The sequence below is a fragment of the Crocuta crocuta genome, unplaced genomic scaffold (assembly GCF_008692635.1).
Source record: "Crocuta crocuta isolate KB4526 unplaced genomic scaffold, BGI_CrCroc_1.0 scaffold149, whole genome shotgun sequence".
In the NCBI taxonomy this organism is placed as follows: Eukaryota; Metazoa; Chordata; class Mammalia; order Carnivora; family Hyaenidae; genus Crocuta; species Crocuta crocuta.
This window is the reverse complement of record NW_027551561.1, coordinates 1,955,104-1,975,341: the sequence shown is the minus strand read 5'-3', so window position 1 is coordinate 1,975,341 and position 20,238 is coordinate 1,955,104. Positions and strand designations below refer to the sequence as shown.

Genomic DNA, 20,238 nt, shown 5'->3' with positions numbered 1-20,238 from the left:
AAAAAAAAAAAAAAAAAAAAATCAAAAAAATAATAAAAAATTAAAACAAAAACAAAAACACTCTACCCCAAACCAGAATACAGATTCTTTTCAAGTACACATAAGACAGTCACCTAGACAGACCATGTATGTAGACCATAAAACAAGTATTAAGACATCTGGAAAAACAAAAACAAACAAAAAAAGACATCTGGAAAAACAAAGATCATACAAAGTATGTGTTCTGACTATAATATAATTGCACTGGCAACTAATAACAAAAATACCTAGAAAACTCTCAAATATTTTAAAATTAAACAGATACTTCCACTAAAAACTTTTTTTAATGTTTATTTAAAGTTCTTCTTGAGCCTTTTGTTTTTCTTTAAAATTTTTTAAATGTTTTATTTATTTCTGAGAGAGAGAGAGGGAGACACAGAATCCGAAGCAGGCTCCACGCTCTGAGCTGTCAGCACAGAGCCCCACGCACAGGCAGGGCTCAAACCACGAACCACAAGATCATGACCTGGCTCAAGACAGATGCTTAACTGACTGAGCCACCCAGACGCCCCTAAACAGCATACTTCTAAATAACATATGGGTGAAATAAAAACTCTCAAGGAAAATTAGAAAATATTTTTAACCGAATGAAAACAAAAATCCAACTTATCAAAATTTGAGGGATGCAGCTGAAGCAGTGCTAAGAGGGAAATTTACAGCTGTGAATGCTTGTATTTAAAAAGATCCCAAACTGATCTAACCTTTTACCTTAAACCAGAAATTTTTAGAGCAAATTAAACCCAATGTAAGCAAAAGAAAAGATACATTTTGAAAACCATGAAGTAGAACAGAGAAAAATAAAAATCAATGAAACCAAAGCTAGTTCTTTAATATTAAAAAAAAAAAAAGGCAAACTACAAAATACCAAATGATATAATCAAGATTTTAAGGTAAGGAAAATGTTTTCTCGACAATTACTGAAGTGCGAGATCACACTGGCTGGAGTTACCAGAGAAATTAGCCTTGAGCAAATAGCTGTCTTCAGATAGGCAACATAAAAGGGACTTCAGAGTTAGGTAACAGCCTGAATCAAATCACAAGGCAACATAAAAGGGACTTCAGAGTTAGGTAACAGCCTGAATCAAATCACAAGGCAACATAAAAGGGACTTCAGAGTTAGGTAACAGCCTGAATCAAATCACAAGGCAACATAAAAGGGACTTCAGAGTTAGGTAACAGCCTGAATCAAATCACAAAAGTTAAACTGAGCATCTAGGTTGTACTCAAGATAAAGCAACCACGACAACGGCCACCATACAGAAAGGCAGGCCAGGGGCCAGACTGGGCTAGATCTGGGAGTAAAGGCAAATAGACCTCAGCAGGACAACTGTGAGGCTTAGTCAGCTCTCAGATTGCAGCTGGTTCTAGGCACTGCCAGCTGCACAGTTTCTATCACAGAACACACCAGTTCTACACCACAGCTACCAGTGCTTTATTCCTGGGGGGAGGAAGTCTGAACTCCCAAGAAGTACTGCATTCCTTCACAAACACCAGGAGTAGGAGTATTCCACATTCGTTCACATTAGCAGGTGCCCTGGCTGGCTCAGTCAGTTAAGTGTCCAACTCTTGATTTCAGCTCAAGTCATGATCTCAGTTTGAGTTTGAGTCCCATGTCACACTCTGTGCTGTGACCATAGGATTCTCTCTCCCTCTCTCTCTCTGCCCCCCACCCCTGCTCTTTCTTTCACAAAATCAATAAACAAAACATTAAAAAAAAACAAAACAAAAATAACCCTTCAAAACAAAAAAGAATAGCAGGAGTTGCTGGGGATTCAGGGAAGCAGGCAAGAAAATGCCAGTGACTACATGCGCTAGATACCACGGTAAGAGCTTTACACACATTATGCCTTTAAGTCTTCATAAAAGAAGCAAATTCAACTTCTACAACTTGCCCAACACACCTCATGACCCACTTGGAAGGGAACGTGGAAAAATCAAAATTCTGTTAGGACAACAGAATTCTAGATATTTTCGAGGTTTTGTTAGTACTTTCAGGGCAATGAAAATACTCTGTATATTATAATAATGGATATAGGTCATCCTACATCTGTCCAAACCCACAGAACATATACCACCAAGGTTGAACTGAAGGTATACTATGGCCTTTGGATGATTATGATGTGTTGGTATAGGTTCATCTTTGGTAGAAAATGTACCACTCTGGTGAGTGACGTTAATAGGGGCAGCTATGCATGTACAGGGACAGGTAGAGTGAAAAATCTCTGTCCCTTCCTTTCAATTTCAATATAAAACTAAAATTGTTTTTTTGTTTTTGTTTTTAATGTTTTATTTCTGAGACAGAGAGCAAGCGAGCGAGCAGGGGAGAGGCAGAGAGAGAGAGGGAGACACAGAATTCGGAACAGGCTCCAGGCTCTGAGCTGTCAGCACAGAGCCCGACGGGGGGCTTGAACCCACAAACTGTGAGATCATGACCTGAGCTGAAGTTGGACGCTCAACTGACTGAGCCACCCAGGTTCTCCAAAACTAAAATTGTTTTTAAAAGTCTGAAAATAATGTAAAATAGGAGTCAAAACAAAACTCAAAAAAGAACAGAGAAATACATCTCCTGCCAGGCAAAGATGTTCTCTTGAGGCCTTTCCCTCAGGCCTTAGACTTCAAGTCATCAGGACATGCTGATAGGGACGCCTCGAGGAGGAAGCAGAGGCGGCCATGTTGGGAAGCCAGGCATAAGGCCCTTTGGAACCTGAAGCTAAGTAGGCTGCACCTTTTAAGTCAGACTATCTATGCCCATCTGTTTTCCTGGTTACACCTGGCCCTTACCAAAACCCTGCTTCAACGTTCCAGTCGTATTTTCTAGCTCCCACCAGGACTGAAGAGAAGGGTCTCCGCCTACACGCTTGGGATAGTGTGCTGCACACACCCGAAAGGATAAGAGCGAGCACCGAAAGTGGCAGTGGTGGCAATGACTGAAAGGGTCCAGTTTTTGAGGACAAGAATAGGGCCACAAGGTCCCGCCACCTCTCACCCTACTGGGATTTCCCTATTATCAACCTTAGAAAACCAAGATATTGTGTTACAAGAACCGCTTTACGTTACCACACCTCAGGAAACATTCTACTACCTGATCACAACCCCGGATCCCTCTACTTAATGACAGCAAACATTTAGTCCGCAATTTACTAAATAACTGCACTTACTACCTTATTTCATTCTCACAATAAGCCCTCAGAGACAGGTAATAAATACATCAGTATTCCCGTTGTTTTATTTTTTTTTGAAATCCTCTTTAAATCCAAGTTAATTAATACACAGTATAATAATGATTTCAGGACAATTTAGTGATTCATCACGTACACAAAACACCTAGTGTCCATCCTCCATGTAGCACATCTCCCCACCCAACACCCCTCCAGAACCCTCAGTTTTAGAGTCTCTTATGGTCTGCTTCCCATTTAAAATTTTTTAATTTAGTTTTGAGAGAAAGAGAGAGCGCGCATGAGCGGAGAAGGGGCAGAGAAGGAGAGGGATAGAGGCACCAAAGTGGGCTCTGTGCTGACAGCAGAGAGCCCGATGTGGGGCGTGAACTTACAAACCGTGAGATCATGACCTGGGCTAAAACCGGACGAATAACTGAATGAGCCACCCAGGCACCCCTGCCTCCCATTTTTAATGTTTTTGTTTTTTTTTTTTTTTACTTCTAGGAGAGAGAGAGAGACAGCGTGAGCAGGGGAGGGTCAGAGAGAGAGGGAGTCACAGACTGAAACAGGCTCCAGGCTCTGAGCTGGCAGTCAGCACAGAGCCCGACGCGGGGCTCGAACCCACGAACCGCGAGATCATGACCTAAGCGAAAGTCGGACGCTTAACCGACTAAGCCACCCAGGCGCCCCTCCCATTTTTAAAGTGTATTTATTTATCTCTACACCCAACATGGGACTCAAACTCACAACCGCAAGACCAAGAGTCCCATGCTCTACCAACTGAGTCAGCCAGGCCCCCATCACTGATATCCCCATTCTATAGAGAGAACTGAAGCACAAAGTGGGTGACTTATCCAAGATCTCAACTAGTTATGTGATAGAGCTGTGATCTGAACTCCAATCTGACTTGTAACCACTATGGTAAATCACCTCCCTAATCTGTAACATTACTCAGGCTCTCCCCTCTCACACATCTACTCCCTTGATCCCTACACTCAAGACCACTGGCCTCTTCTAGTCTCTTCCTACTCACTCCCCCACACCCACACTCTAGGATCCTAATAGGGGCCAGGACTCTCGATTCTCCTGCATCCTTACCACTCCACAACAGTTCTATAACAAAACCTCAATCCCAAATTACCACTAGAATATATCCACTTTGTCAATCTAGGTCACTGAGTAGCTGAGTGCTTCTGGGAAGAACTCATAGTTGTCTTCTATTTTCTTGAAACCCACCTGGAGCACACAGTTTCTTCAAAAATTGTGTCATACTCTCATCACTGTGACCAACCCAGGCAAAGCTGAAAAATTCAGTATTTGTTATAACTTCCCACTCAACCTTGCATTCACAAATATCCAGACCTCTTTTCTTTTAGGTTCAAAGGAGAATTCCCTCTTGCTTGCCCTTTACTCTGCCCCAACTCAACTCTCGGAACACTGCTCCATCACTAACTACACTGATCTCCCGTACCCTGAACTGCTCCTGGCTCCTTCCTAATGGAACATCAGTCAGTCCCATTTAAAAATACTGCCTTGGCCTAGGTCTCCCTCTAGGGGGCATCACATGTCCTTCTTCCTCTTCCTCCAGGTCTGGCAATTTGACAGTCCTTGCTGTCTCCACTCCCTCACTTCCCATAAAGCTTCACCCACTGCAATCTGGCTTCTATCCCCACTATTTCTGAAACAGCTCTTGCTAAGGTCACCAATGACGTCCTGACTACCAAATCCAATAGGTACTTTTCAGGCTTTATCTAACTGAAACACTCTTAGGCAACTGACACTGTTACATGCCCGCCCCAAATCCTGACATCCTTGGCTCCCATGACCCGGTGCTCTCCCAGTCTGGCCACGCTGCTGCTCAGTATGTCCTATGGCTCCAAACCCATCCCTCTGCTCTCCTCACTCGTCACCCTGGCAAATCTTGCACGCTCCTGAGCTTTAAACCACCTACTTCATGCTGAGAGGCTCCTAAACCTCCATCTTCAACCCAGAGATCTTCTCTAAGCTTCAGACTGTAAAATACCTCCACCTGTACATCATACAGGAGCCTCAAAGTTACCTAATTTTCCACTAAGGAAAATACATACACACGTGTCTATTTTTGTGTGTGTGTATATATAGCTCTCTCTCACACACAAACACACACACACGCTTCTCTTGGAATGGAAAACACAGGATATATGAAGTGCCTGCCAAACAGCTCCATATGGATGTTCTTAGGAACCTCAAACTTTTTACATCCTGAACGAAATCCAATTACCTTCCCTCCTAAACCTGCTCTTCTTCCTGTACTCTTCCAGTTGGTAGTGCCAATACCCACCTAGTCAGCCAGGCCAAAAACTGAGTGTCATTTTCCTTTCCCTCTGGTATTCCACCAGAATGAGGCTCTGCTGATTTTACCTGCTAACAACGTACCAGATCTGCTCCTGTCTTCTCACTGCTCTCATCTCTATCATCAGGACTTCAGCAGAAATCCACAAACTTGATCTTCCACCCATTCCTCTCAACCCACCTTCCCCACAGGTACAAGAGTGAAGGCCCTAACAAAGAAAGCTAGAAAAGTCACTTGCACACTTAAGAACCTCACAGGACTCTTTGGATGCCTGAATGGCTCAGGTGGTTAAGCATTTGATTCTTGATTTTGGTTCAGGTCATGATCTCACAGTTCAAGAGATCGAGCCCCACATCAGGCTCTGATCTGTAGCCCCACAGCATGGAACCACTTGGGACTCTGTGCCCCTCCCCCACTTGCATGGGTGTCAAGTGCTCGCTCTTTCAAAATAAACAAACATTAAAAAAAAAAAAAAGACCCTCACAGGATTCTTTAAAATTTTTTTAATGTTTTATTTATTTCTCAAGTTTTTTTTTTTTAAATGTTTTTTACTTATTTCTGAGAGATAAAAGACAGCATGAGCAGGGGAGGGTCGGAGAGAGAGGAAGACACAGAATCTGAAACAGGCTCCAGGCTCTGAGCTAGTTGTCAGCAAAGAGCCCAATGCGGGGCTCGAACCCAGGAACTGTGAAATCATGACCTGAGCCGAAGTCAGATGCTTAACCAAATGAAGCACCCAGGCGGCCCCCCTCACAGGATTGTTAACAAGGCATGCAATGCCCCCCATGATCTGGCTCTTGACTGTCTACCCAGCCCTCATCTCCTACTCCATAACAGTACTCCAACGAACCCTGAAATCTGCCTAGCTCCACACATATCATGCTAATTACCTCTCCATACCTAAAGGCTGAAGGAATGCCCTCCCCCATCTACCTCATCACGTTACTTCTTTTGGGAAGCCTTTCCTCTCCCTCTCCCAGACTGGGCTAGAGTCATTAACTTGAGTGTTATCACAGATTCCCAAATAACACCATAGCCTTATAAACACTACATCCCTTGGGGCGCCTGGGTGGCTCAGTTGGTTAAGCGTCCAACTTCAGCTCAGGTCACGACCTCACGGTTCATGAGTTCAAGCCCCACATCGGGCTCTGTGCTGACAGCTCAGAGCCTGGAGCCTGCTTTGATTCTATGTCTCCCTCTCTCTCTGCCCTTCCCCCACTCATGCTCTGTTTCTGTCTCAATAATACATAAAAAATTAAAAAAATAAACACTACACCCCATTACGGTCTTCTTGTCTACGGATCTGTCTATCCAACAGGTAGGTGAGCTCAAAGGTACATGTAGTGTGTGCACAGAGCCTTGAGTACAGTAGTTATCAACAAACACCAATGGAATGAATGAATGAGTTTCATAATTGTTACCTGACCACTGGAGAGCATAAACCAACCTAAAAAGATAAACTTTCCCCTTGTACTATACTCAAAAAGAATGAGAAATTTTAAGAAACACTAAGGGGCCCACGGCTGGCTCAGCCAGAAGTGCATGCGCCTCTTGATCTCAGGATCATGAGTTTGAACCCCACGTTGGGTGCAGAGATTACTTAAATAAAACATTAAAAAAAAAAAAAAACTACGATAGGGAAACATATCCTAAACAAAAGCATTGTCTGGAGCACAACCAATAAGAACCTGAAATTTCTCTCTTTGGCATTGCTCATGCTCTTGAGAGCATCAGCCAAGACATCATGTGTACCATTATGGCGCCATGGAAAGACAGCAGGAAGAGCAAGGCGACTTGTTAAACTTTGCAGAAACCTAAGTATACACTGTTAAATCCCCGGATTATTTTTTTCTTAAATCCAGCTGCCTTCAGGTGGGTGTTTGGAAGCAAACGAAGGGGAAGATAAATGCTAGTTATACTTGCTTTAAAAAAATTTTTTTTTTTTTAACATTTATTTACTTTTGAGAGAGAGACAGAGAGAGACAGGCAGAACGTGAGCATGGGAGGGGCAAAGAGATGGAGACACAGAATCTGAAGCTGGCTGCAGGCTGTGAGCTGTCAGCACAGAGCCTGACACGGGGCTTGAACTCATGAACCGTGAGATCATGACCTGAGCTGCAGCTGGACACTTAACTGACTGACCCACCCAGGCATCCCCATACTTGCTTTTTAACACGTACACTGTTACTGGTTAAAAGATGAACTATGTGAATAGATAATAAGCCCCCTAGGAAAATGCAAAAACGTCAAGTTTTGTTCAAATTAAAGAATCCCACTTCTACCCTTACCTTAACTCGGAATCATCACACTGACAATCCCTACAGGGTATTCTCAGAACGGAACCGAGTTAATTTGACACTCTTAAACTGCTATATCATAAAGCATGGAAACTGGCACACTGAGCCAAGCTGGGAAAATAGAAGAGCAAACCAAGGGAAGACTTCAAAAGGATAGAAGATGGACAGAGGACGTGAGTGAGACTAGGGGTGACCGACTTATATACCTTGGTGAAGGTGGTGGAGCCAGAGGCCATCAAAATTTGACGCACACGGTTGTGGAAACGCTGCATTGACTCATCATCCACTCGCAGGAAACACTGAGCTGTCCGCTCCTTAGTAACCTAAATCACAAGGTTGAGGTTAATTGGTCTCTGATGCTGCCATGTAAGCAAGGACCAACTCTGACACACACCCCCCCCAACAAAGCCCCACCCACCCAAAAAGGCTCAACTGAGAATGAAAGGTGTGATGTTCCTCACCCTCTGTACCCTGGAGGTGCGGGGGTGGAAATGCGAGTTCTAGCCCCTTTTCCAGACTGTACCTCATTCTGTAGGTTCCAGACCCCATCCTTGTGAGTGAACTCCTCATAGCTGGTGCGGCATTTAGGCAGGATGCGGCACTCAAAGCCACACATGTTGAACAGCAGGTTGGGGTTGTCCTTACTGTACACAGACACGAAGCTGTTCTCCCACTGAACTGTAGTCACTGACCGTGGCAGACGGTTCTTGATGTCCCAGAACACTGCCCGACCCCTGATCACAGGGAACATATGGTCACATCAGTCTTCTAGAGCTTGAAGGAATTTCCAAAAGAAGGCCAGACTGACAACATTCTAACAGAAGACACTCCTCCCACCCAGGACACAACGTAGTAAACTCCCTCTAACTGTTCTCTGGGTCCCTCAGACCGATGTCCAGTTCCAGCTTCCACAGCCCCCAAGTTAAACTCACAAGTTGACATCATGCTTCATGAGGCGCATGCGGGCATCTCGGGGCCAGCATTTCTTGTTATTATAGCCAACAATATTTTCGTTGTTAGGGTCGGGATGCTCCGTCAGGTAACGTTGGATCAGGTCCCGAGCCTCATCTGCTGTGAACCTACACCAGACAAGACGCATGGCTGAGACCCAAATAAACGGGGACCTCATGAGACCTACAGACCTACAGCTCTGTAGGTAGAGCCCACCTCCAAAGGCCACCCTACTCACAGGACTTCATTCTATTTTAGAGCCCCGACCCAGCAGCAACAACCTTAGTTCCTCGACTAAGGAACAACAGCTGTGTCCCAGAGGCCGGGCACACATCTTGATGCCCTGCAAAGGGAAGAATCCAGGCAAGTCCTCACCTGAAGAAAATATGTATGCGATCAATGTATCTGCAGAAGAGACGGATGGGGTGGGCAGCCTCAGTGGCTATGTCCTGGAAACTGAGAAAGTCATTTGGCATCTGAGGGGGCCCAGCCATCTCACTGGCCCGGTGCAATCCCAACACAAGCAAATCCATCACCAGGCCATAGTACTGCACGATGAACGAGGCAAACTGTAGGCCCCTGATGATCCCGTAAGAATTTGTATGGTTCATGTCCTAGAAAGAAAGATTCACAGATGCTTAGCGATTCTTAACCCTAGGCCATGTCCCAAGCCTCTCTGGGGCTTATTCTCTTTTGTTTCAGCAAATCCTAACTCAGGGGGCCATACACACCCCTTCCCCAATTCCTTGCTACCCTGCCCCTAAGACATACCTTATAGTTGATGACAACGTTGTTCTTGGCTGTCATGTAGTCAGCTATATTGTGGTCTACAATGAGTCGCAGCAGCCTGTTAAGCAGGGTCAAGTCGATCTTTTCATACATCTTCTCGAAGCGTGATTCCAGCATGACGTTGCACTCACCCTCACTTGTCTCCCACACGTCCTGCAGGTTATTGATGCCTGAGGAGTAGTCAAGACAGGCGTCCAGCAGGTTAGAAATTCCTGCCCTGCAGTAGCTACCACGGCCCATAACCTCGTCACACCGCCCTCAACTCATGGGTGTGGACTGCCAGAAGTGCCAGCGTTGCTCAGTTTCACGTCAACGCTATTTCCTTGGCACTACGTAAGAGTCAACTACACTGCCTGGATGAAAACTTTGATGTAGAACTCAAAGCCACCTCAAATCAACCCAATCCACCTCAATTCCCAAATGCAAACTCAGAAAACCTTTACCTTGGCACCACTTATAAACAAGCAGAGGGGGTGGTTCTGTGTCAGCGGGCTTGATCCACGGTGGGAACAGGCGGCGCTTGTCAGCTTCATACCACAGGTACTGGTCCAGGTAGGCGTCTGTGATCTTCTCCAGTGGCTCCACATCATATACCGGCACCAGGTGGCTATAGAGATCCATGAACTCAATGCCCACCTGCGGAAAAGGAAAGCTGACTTACACGGACCCACTGATTGCTCACAGCAACCCACGATTCTTGGGGCCGTGAATAGCATGCCAATGGAAAACCGGGAGGTGGGGGGGGGGGATCTTACTTCTTTAAAGGCTCTCTGAGTGAGGAGGTGACGTTTGATGCGCGATAATGCCTCATGCGGGTTGTCATAGGCTTGCTCGATCAGACCTAGCTCTTCCCTCTGAGACTGGTTTAACCGAGACTTCACACTGATAAGGAAACAGGAAAGATGAAAGGAAAAACCAAACAGGAAACCAAAACCAGAAACCAGTGAAGCTGAACCTTCTTCAGACGGTGGCAACAATGCCTTCCTTCCCGCTCTCACCTTCCCAAAAGAATCCACCCTCTACCCCTCACCTGTAAGCCTCTTTGAGCCGCTCCAAGGCCAAGATGAGCAACTTGGTGTCATGCTTGTAGGAGAGTGGGGGGAATGGGATGGGTGAGAACCTCCGGCTTTCCAGCCAGTGCACAGTGGTGGTGTACACAGCCACCGCCTCCTCTGCTGTGATGTATGGCCCATCCTGCAGAGCAGACGTGATAATCAGCCCCGCGCTGTAGCCTCATCCCTACAGGACAAGGCATAGTCCCAATTCTGCAGTGTATTCTCCCGCCTACTCCCCACACCCAGCCCAGCCTAAGCCGCCCAACCTTCAGGTAGTTGTGCTGCCGCTCCTGTTCTGCCTTCAGGTAGAGCCGAGTGAGGCGGCCCAGGTTCTTTTTACAAACAGTCTTGTCCACAGTGGCTCCACGGCGAATCCGTTCTCGGTTGTAGTGGGCAGTGTTAGTCCACCAATCAGCCTTGGCCTTCACATAACGAAGGATCATATTCTCTATGGGTGTTGGCAGCCCAGGTACCTGAAAGTACAAAAGGCACAGTGAGAAAGTGACAGACAAGAGTCACATAGCCCGCAAAGGGAGTCTGAAAATGATCTTTTTTTTTTAAACAGTTATTTCTCAGACAGAAAGAATACAAGTGGGGGAAGGGCAGAGAGAATGGAAGACACAGAAGCTGAAACAGGCTCCAGGCTCTGAGCTGTCTGCACAGAGCCCGATGCAGGGCTTAAACCCACGAACTGTGAGATCATGACCTTAGCTGATGTCAAACATTCAACCAACTGACCTCAGGTGCCCCACCCACTGCCCCTAACCTTTTTTTTTTAAGAGCAAGAGAGGGAGAGGTGGGGGAAAGGGATAGGGGACAGACAGGGAGACAGGGAGGGAGGGGGAGATGGGGAGAGAAAGAGAGAAGCCCAATGCAGGGACTCCATCCCATAACCCTGGATCATGACCTGAGCTGAAATCAAGAGTCAGACACTCAATCGATTGAGCTTACCATGTGGCCCGGGAGCGGTAACCCTAACCCTAGGAAGATGATGTCCATGTCTCCTTGGAGTCGGGGTAACAACCCACCTTCCAGGGAATGTTGGCCTTCCAGCAGCGCCAGGCTTCACTGAGGTGCTGCAGGATCGTCCGGGCCTTGTTCTGTTTAATTCCCTCAGGCATCATGTCCAGAATGTCATGCATCACAGCTGCCCGAAGCTCAAGGTCAAAATGTGACTCCACTCGCTGCTTTGTTACAGTCTTTGCCACCCCCTTAGAGTGCCGGCCTAAAGTGAAAATTGATTAAAGGCAAGATTCATTGCTCTCAGTGAGTCTCTACCATCACGCCCCCTCATTAACCACAGCCACACTGAATCAACAGTGTCCATACGCCCAGCACGTGCAAAAAAGACAAGCTCCCTCAGATAGTCACAACTACGCTTCTGAGGAATTTCCATCCTGCAAATCCAAGACAACCTCAAGGCCCCGGAGAGAAGCCCAAGGAACACAGTGCTAAGTCAGAATCACTGAAGAATGGGCCTTAGAGGCAATCCAGCAGGAAGGGATTCTCAGTCTCCAACAAGGACAGGGGACAGAATGGGACCATATGATCTACCCTTGAAGTGATTAAGAAAAAAAAGAATATTGGACACAGAGAAAACCACTCACCTTCAAACTGTCGGGCCAGGAGGTTGCCCAGCCACCGCTCCAGCAAAGGGGTGATGCCACGCATGAAGAACAGCCAGACCCGCCAGCCAGCAGCCCAGAAGCCACAGCCAGGGCCCTTCCCTACAGGGCCCTGTGGCCCCGAACAGAAATCAAGAATGTAAGTTAGCAATTCTTTTAGAGAGCAATTGGAAATTGGGCACAAGTAGGGGCAAGAAGAACATATCTAAGACAATAAAAGGACAAGAGGCAAAACTCCTGGATCTCGACATCTAAAATGGAGTAAGTGAGAAATTCTAAGGCAAAAACCAGTAACTGAGATTCCCGACTTAAAGGTGGGCTTTTGGGGGAAATGTTAAAATACATACAGTGAGGCCAAGTAAGGACATACTCAGTGCCCCCAAACAGTCCCTGTAAAAGCCCTGACTAGACAGAAAAATTAAAATGGACTGGAGAAAGGAAGTGCATGAGGGTGGGCTCCCACCGTGTTGAAGCGGTAATAGATGAGATGCTTCAGGTCCTTGCACATGCGAATCTGCCGCATCAGCTTGTACTTGTAGCGGTACATGCCCGTCAGCTGCCCCACATGGGCAAAGATATACTGCAACCCATCTGCCAGCTGCAATACAATTAGCCCATCAGGCTTTAAGCTAGAGCAGGTTCCATGAGACCAGCCTTCACTCAGCTTCCCCCTCCCCCCGGGGGTGTGTGGAGGGAGCAGGGATCAAGGCTCCCTAGCCTCACCTGGAAGGCATCCACATTGCCTAATCGGTACTGCACATGACTGTCGACCACCAGCTTAGTTAAACGCAGAACTTCTCGACAGAGATGGAAAGCATTCCCAAAACGAGATTTCTTTCTTTCCTGGAGAAGATACCAAAAATTTTAAAAACATTAATTAGCAATGGTCCCAACTAGATGTACTCCTTCCCCAGGGGACAGAGCAAAACCAGTAACACCCCTTAAACCCAGAGGAGAAATGCAGACACCTTAGTGGTGAGGGTCTTAACAGGCTTAAGATTGAAGTTGTAATCCAGATGCAGATAGTTGAGGTTTTTACGGTGAATGAGAAGGTTGAGCATGTTGTAGCCCTGGCGGCAAACCTGTAGCCCCACCTCCACCCAGTCCAGCTTTGTGGACTGAAAGAATTTGGTGGCTTTGAAGGAACGGAACAGGTACCTGGAGTGGGAATAAAAGAGAGAGAGTGACAGTTAGCTCCAGACTGAGTTTGGAACAAGTCAGAGCAATGACCCTCAGGCATCTTACCTCTTCTTTTGGGCTTTAGGGGGCCGGTGCTTCAGGGCATTCAGCACATAGTACTTAAGCAGTTTCTGGTAGGAGACTCTCACTTTCACAGGCTGCCCAGCAGGACAATGCTCTCGATACCTGGGAAAACAAACCAAGCAGACCTAGCCCATCTCTCCCTCCAGTCTCTCCGGTAAAGGCTGCAATCCCACCCAGGCATAGTGTTTTCTCCAATACATTCATTATCACCCCCCAGACAGAAGTCTTACCAGTTCTTGACAAGGGGGATGTCCAGGGCCCTGCGGGTGCGACCAGAGCGTAGGTTGAAGGGCCGTGGGGCCCAGAGGAGGGCAATGCCATTGGCTGTATTGTCTGTGTAGAGGGGTGTGTCCTTCAGGAAGGGCTCCACAAACTCTGGGAGCTCAAACTCCTCATCATCATCAGGCAACGGTTCCTGGCTCTGAAAGGAGAACCCCAAAGGGTTCAGCTCCCAGTGAACTTGGCAGAGAATTGGGATGAAGGGAAATTCTCTGGGGCCAAGCACAGTGGCTACATCTGCCATGGAAACTAGGCTGCCAGACAAGAAAAGCCCTAAAGAGCCAGGGCAAAGGGGGCCAGGGGAGCAGAGAACAAGCCAGGGCCAACCAGGAAAGCAAGCATCACTCCTCACGCCCCAACTGGCTCATCACCAAGGGCCTCCCAAGGAGCCCCAGTACCTTAAGAAGCACACAATGCAATCACCTCCTACCCAGGCTCCAAAAGCTGGGCTAGGGGACGGAGGTCTGTTAAGAACACTATGGAACATGGGTAAACATCAGAAACATTGTTCCAAGTATAAAAGGCCAATCACAGAAGATCACATACTGTAAGACTCGATTTATATAAAATCTCCAGAATAGACATATCTACAGAAAGATTAGTAGTTGCCTAGGCAAGAGAGGTTCAACAGAAAGAGTGACTACCAATGCTACAGGAATTTCTGGGATGATGAAAATATCCTAAAATTGCCTGTAGAGACGGCTGAACTACTCAGAATACACTAAAAACCACTGAACTGTACACTTTAAATAGGTGAGCTACATGGTATGTGAACTATATCTTAATAAAAGTATTTTTAAAAAACCATAATGCAAACAGACCAAAATAGGCTATATAAAGTCCCAATCACAGGAACACAGATTACACCAATAACTTGGGTTGAGCCAAGTGCCAAAGTGTCAAATTAGCTTAAAGCTCAAGGGGAACACTAAACAGGATGACAAACATGTCTCCCTCTAGCTGAATTTTCATCTAGTAACACTTCAGCCACAGTTAGGAAATTTCTCTTAGAAAAACTAAGGTCAATGTCCCTTCTCACCTTCACGGAGTGCCTATGAGAAATTGGGTTGATCAAAGGATCAAAGTAGAAAGCTGGCAGATCAGGGTCCTCAGTTTTGATGAACACAACATTGGGAGTGTGGTACCTAAAACGGAAGAAGAGTCAGCTCAGGTTTCTCTACCTCTCCAGCCTTCTCTTTTCCCCAACATGTATTCTAGCTCTCACCAGGTGAGGTGGACGTGGTGTGGAAGGTTGTTGTACAGGTAAGGAAAAGCAATCTTGTATTCAGTGCGGATAGGCTGCCGGATAATGATCTTGTTAATATCATTGAATTCGTTCCAGTCTTCATCCCTAGGATGCAAAAGCAAGGATGAGCTGACCAGCTGGGGAATTTGGAAACTACAATGGTATCTCAAGGATCTAGATTAGATTTTATTCAACCAAAGGTGCATAAAACCCCTATTCTTCAACTTACTGGAGGTTGATGTCTCGAACAAGAGGTTCAAATTTGGGACCTCCAGGAATGGCCATATTGAGTGCCTTGGAGGTAAAGAAGGCCTTCAAATCAAACAGATAGAAATAGTTGTCATCTACCAAGTCTGTCAGGAGCTGATTGGCCAGACGGTAGAGAGTGGACATCATGGGCAGTGTGAACTGCCAACGCTGGTAAGTGGAGCCATTCACATACCTAGGAAAAAAAGACAGGCCTTTGTCAGTTAGTTATACCAACTAGCCAAGCCACTCTACCTATTGCTCTTCCAGAACACCTCGATTTCCAAAACTCTCACAGGAGCAGTAACAACTGTAAGCATTACTCACTTCCGGCTGTCCCTCAATGGTTGGTGGTCATAGAACCAATCCAACACAGGGGCATCCTCCTCAGGGTCCAGCTCTAGCTGAATGGCCTCCAGTGGTTCAACATCTAGGATGTTGTCAGCATAATCCAAAGGTGGCTCTTCATCATCGAAAGGGGGGAAACGCATCCTCTTGAAATGCCTCCTGTCTCTTTTTTCACGGCGCATCATAATCCACATTGACCTAGAAGCCAACAATGTCATACTATAGTTTCTGCTCACTGCCCCCAACCCCCATCCCCATATTCCAGCCCTTCTCACCCCCACTGGGAGATGTAGACGGGCTCAATGACCCAGGGAATCTCATTGACAAAAGAAATGGCTCCAGTAATGTGGTACAGCACAGGCACATCTCGAATCTGCTCCCAAGGCATAGGCATGTTCTCCAGGAGTTTGAGTACTGCATGAGGCATATACTTTAGGGCCCTGCAACGTTAAGGAGAAAGACGATTATAAGCGACAAGGTGTTCTGCTACCTGTGCCATGCAGAGAAGACACATGGTATCACAGTACTGCATTCCACAGAAAAGCCTGTCTTACAGTCCAAACTCTCAAACTGAGCGCACAGGCCCTCTGCGACCAGGAGCCCTACCTCCTCCTCTCCAATTGTGCACTCTTCCTCTTAAACTTCACAGTCCCACAATACTGGGCTTCTTTTCCTCTAGAGATAGCTTTTGGGCCCTCCCACATTCTACACGCTCTGTACCCCCCCATAAATAATAATAGTAAAAGGTGCCTTGGGGGGATCAGTCAGTTAAGCGTCCAACTCTTGATTTCAGCTCAGGTCATGATCCTCGGGTCATGGGATTTGAGCCCTACGTCAGGCTCTGCGCTGAGATTCTCTCTTTCTGCCCTTTTCCTCCACTTGCAGTCCATCTCTCCCAAATTAAAAAAATAAAAGAGGGGCGCCTGGGTGGCTTAATCGGTTAAGCGTCCGACTTTTGCTTAGGTCATGATCTCGCGGTTTGTGGGTTCGAGCCCCGCGTCGGGCTCTGTGCTGACTGCCAGCTCAGAGCTTGGAGCCTGTTTCAGAGTCTGTGTCTCCCTCTCTCTCTGACCCTCCCCTGTTCACACTGTCTCTCTCTATCCTAGAAATAAATAAAAATAGTTAAAAAAAAAAATAAAATGAAAGAAACCAATATTAAATAAAATTGTTCATCTTAAAAAATAATAAAATATCTGTCACACCTCATTGTAACCATCTGTCTCGTATCTGTCATGCCACAAGACTATAAAGATACAGAAAGGCCATTACTTCCTATTCACTACCCTCTCCCTAGTATCTAGCACAGTTCTCAGGAAATACTTTTTATAGGGGCACCTGGGTGGCTCAGTCGGTTAAGCGTCCGACTTCGGCTCAGGTCGTGATCTCACAGTTCATGGGTTCGAGCCCCGCATCGGGCTCTGTGCTGACAGCTCGCTCAGAGCCTGGAGCCTATTTCAGATTCTGTGTCTCCCTCTCTCTCTGACCCTCCCCCTGCTCACACTGTCTTTCTCAGGAATAAATAAAACGTTAAAAAAAAAAATTTTTCATAAATAAACAAAATATATATGGTTATCTTTTTTTTTTTAATGTTTTTTATTTATTTTTAGGAGAGAGAGAGAGAGAGACAGCGTGAGCAGGGGAGGGTCAGAGAGAGAGGGAGTCACAGATTGAAACAGGCTCCAGGCTCTGAGCTGGCAGTTAGCACAGAGCCCGACGCGGGGCTCGAACCCACGAACCGCGAGATCATGACCTAAGCGAAAGTCGGACGCTTAACCGACTAAGCCACCCAGGCACCCCATGGTTATCTTTTTTTAATGGCTGCCTTAGACCATTAAGTGGCTAACATTTTTGTGTCCAAATGGAAAAGAGGTTTGCTAAGGCACTTATATCTGTATTCACTCAGCTTGGGAGCACAGGAAAACAAGAGTATAGAGGCTTCAGGAGTTAAAATATCCTGAACCTCAGAATTCTATAGTCACTGAGGAGTTACCAGCAATAAGAATGCAGTGTCCTGTTCTAGGTTTCACCCCATTCAAAGATAGGGAAATCTTAACATAGCTGGACCAATTAAGAGGACTAATTAGAGGCAGATCAAAAAAAAAAAAATTAGAGCAATCAGAGAATGACTGGAAGATTTGAAAATGATCACAGAATCCTAGTTTTCTCCCTTTGCCTATAACCACCAAGATGGGCTGTCATAGAGAGTTCCTGTCCCGAAATCCATCCAGGGCTACAACCCATGGGAAAGAACAAGGGAGAGGGGCCAAACTGCAAACAAAACAATTCCAAGAGGTTCATTACCCCAAGTAGACCCTTTTGTCATGGCGGAACTTCCTGTTGGTCATGTCTCCATGGTCTCGAATGATCTTCCGAACATGTTCTGGGGGCATGTCTTCCTTTTGAGCATCCACAAATCCAAACTTCCGCTTTTCTGCGTATCGCTTGGCCTGTAACTGCTGCCATTTTCGGGCTACAAAGACACCTCAGTTTAAAGATCTACACACTTAATCATCCCCACCTCATGCCCCAGGGTAAGCTCCTGTCAAGATGTATAAGCACGGGGTGGGCATCCAGATGCCAATTCTCTTACCTCACTCCGCTTTATTTTTTCGTTTATCTCCTTGATCACATTTATGACTGTCTGACAGTCTTGTAACACATTAAGTTTTTTACTGTCTACCTCCCTCACTGCAACTTAACCCTCGTCAGGGAAGGATCTTTTTTTTTTTTTAAATACAATTGTGTCCCCACTGGATCCGGCAATACAAAAACAGATACCTTTAACTACTCTATTAGATAAAAATAAACAAACAAACGGGGCTATAAGAGAGCTGACAGCTTAACAGCTTAACAAAACGGGAAAAAAAACAGCAAACCCGCTGCGCGCGCGCGCACGCGCACACCCGCCCTAAGCCTCTGGGCCCGCAGGCGCCGCTCCCGCACGCGTTCTTCACCTTTCTCCTGCAGCTTCTCTTCCGACATGTAGTCTGGCAACGGGGCTAGAGGGCCGGGCACCGGGTTGCCCGGCCCTCGGTAAGGAAATACTCCGGCCATTCCCGGAGGATCTGGGGGACACAGAGAGAAAAACTGTAACAAGCAATAGGGCCCGGGCCCAGCAGGAACGCGTCCACACCCCCGACCTGCAAACCCGCTTCGCTCAGAGTATGCCCAGTCCGGCCCAGCCCAACCTTTAGGCCGTTCAGCCCGACTCCCTCCCGCCTCCCGCAGCCCAGCCCAGCCCTTAAAGCCTGCCACGAACCCCCAAAAGCCCCCACACAGGTAGCCGCTTTCTTCGCAGCAGAAATGGCGGCAAACCTACGTCCGCTGTGCGTTCCCAACGCCGGGAAGTACGCCACTCTCGTTCAGCAGTTGACCCAATAGGCGCCCATGTGCCCAGACAGATTAGAGAGTTCACCAATGAGAGTTGCACATAGGGCCAGAGGGGGCGGGTGCATAGGCGGAAACAGTAAAACGCAAGAGGGTGGGGTCGGGTAGGTGCAAGCCCTGCCTCCCGCCCCTTTCGGGCTGCTTTTGGGACCTGTGATAGGTGTATTTCGCCCTCTAATCTGCGATTGGGGTCTTTCAGATTACAACAGACCTTCTTTTTGAAAAATAAATTTGTTATCATCTGCACATTATACTGTATCTAGTTTCATAAATGGAGACTTGAGGTCCTCTTGCTCGGAGTCCATCCTTGCTTTGTTCATGCATTCATTAAGCCGTCATTTATTGAGTGCTCAGTAGGTATAGGGGTTGGAACAGCAGGGAGAAAAGCCAACCTCCTGGAACTCAGGGTAGCGGCCAAACAACCCAGGATCTTACAATGCAATGTGATGGGAGTTCAGGGGCAGGGCATTTTAACTCTGCGTGTGAAGTCAAGGGGTTAGTCAATGCACCTAGAGCAATAAAAAGGGCATGGGGATCAACATTGCTAGCTGACCTTTCCCCTCCCTCTCCATTCTTCTCTCTCTCTCTCTCTGGCAATGATTACAGTATGGTGTATATAGTGGACACCTTATCAATGCTTCTTGATTCCCTCAGGCTCTGCCTCTGTCTTGCTGCTTGAATTGCTCTCCACCTCCTGCCATCCTAGTTTCACTTTCTATCTCTCTTATTCCATCCAAACAACCTTAAATCTGACTCAGTCCACAGGTAAGTTTACTCACAAAGTTTACTGTGGAGAATGCAGAGGAATTGTAAACCATACAACCTCTCAATCTGGTTGAAAATTTAGGACTCAAAGATGATTAGAGAAAAGTGCAAAGGAGAGTCCAGACAAGAGGAGGCTAGTGTGGAAGTTCACCCAAGTCACAGAAGGGAGAGGAGCATTAGTAAAGATTTGATGGAAATGGGTGGATGTGAGGGATTTGATGGGGTAAAGAAAGAGGAAAGAGAAAGGAATCCCAGGTGGTGGAAACTGCTAGAATTGAAGTTTATCTTTAAAATTTTTAATGTTTTATTTATTTTTGAGAGAGAGAGAGACAGTGTGAGCAGGGGAGGGTCAGAGAGAGAGGGAGACACAGAATCTAAAGCAGGCTCCAGGCTCTGAGCTGTCAGCACCGAGCCCGACGTGGGACTTCAACCCACGAACCGTGAGATCATGACCTGAG

The 20,238-nt window shown here is 46.6% G+C and overlaps 1 protein-coding gene across 1 annotated transcript in view; it reads right to left on the bottom strand.

Annotated features, from left to right (window-relative positions):
* The window catches only part of PRPF8 (pre-mRNA processing factor 8), a 34,210-nt gene extending 15,262 nt beyond the window's left edge, over nt 1–18,948 (bottom strand). The window contains exons 1-24 of the mRNA XM_077749588.1: nt 18,888–18,948; nt 18,583–18,693; nt 17,930–18,098; nt 15,904–16,068; nt 15,608–15,826; nt 15,264–15,476; nt 15,014–15,139; nt 14,828–14,933; nt 13,740–13,930; nt 13,492–13,611; nt 13,215–13,404; nt 12,970–13,089; nt 12,710–12,844; nt 12,229–12,358; nt 11,650–11,846; nt 10,888–11,094; nt 10,597–10,760; nt 10,322–10,448; nt 10,010–10,202; nt 9,549–9,736; nt 9,153–9,391; nt 8,759–8,905; nt 8,350–8,560; nt 8,033–8,149 (exon numbers count right to left, since the gene is read on the bottom strand). Coding sequence (XP_077605714.1) covers nt 8,033–8,149; nt 8,350–8,560; nt 8,759–8,905; nt 9,153–9,391; nt 9,549–9,736; nt 10,010–10,202; nt 10,322–10,448; nt 10,597–10,760; nt 10,888–11,094; nt 11,650–11,846; nt 12,229–12,358; nt 12,710–12,844; nt 12,970–13,089; nt 13,215–13,404; nt 13,492–13,611; nt 13,740–13,930; nt 14,828–14,933; nt 15,014–15,139; nt 15,264–15,476; nt 15,608–15,826; nt 15,904–16,068; nt 17,930–18,098; nt 18,583–18,682 — 3,774 coding nt within the window. The 5' untranslated portion in view covers nt 18,683–18,693; nt 18,888–18,948. The remainder of the gene's footprint in view (nt 1–8,032; nt 8,150–8,349; nt 8,561–8,758; nt 8,906–9,152; nt 9,392–9,548; nt 9,737–10,009; nt 10,203–10,321; nt 10,449–10,596; nt 10,761–10,887; nt 11,095–11,649; nt 11,847–12,228; nt 12,359–12,709; nt 12,845–12,969; nt 13,090–13,214; nt 13,405–13,491; nt 13,612–13,739; nt 13,931–14,827; nt 14,934–15,013; nt 15,140–15,263; nt 15,477–15,607; nt 15,827–15,903; nt 16,069–17,929; nt 18,099–18,582; nt 18,694–18,887) is intronic.
* Nucleotides 18,949–20,238: the final 1,290 nt, after the last annotated feature.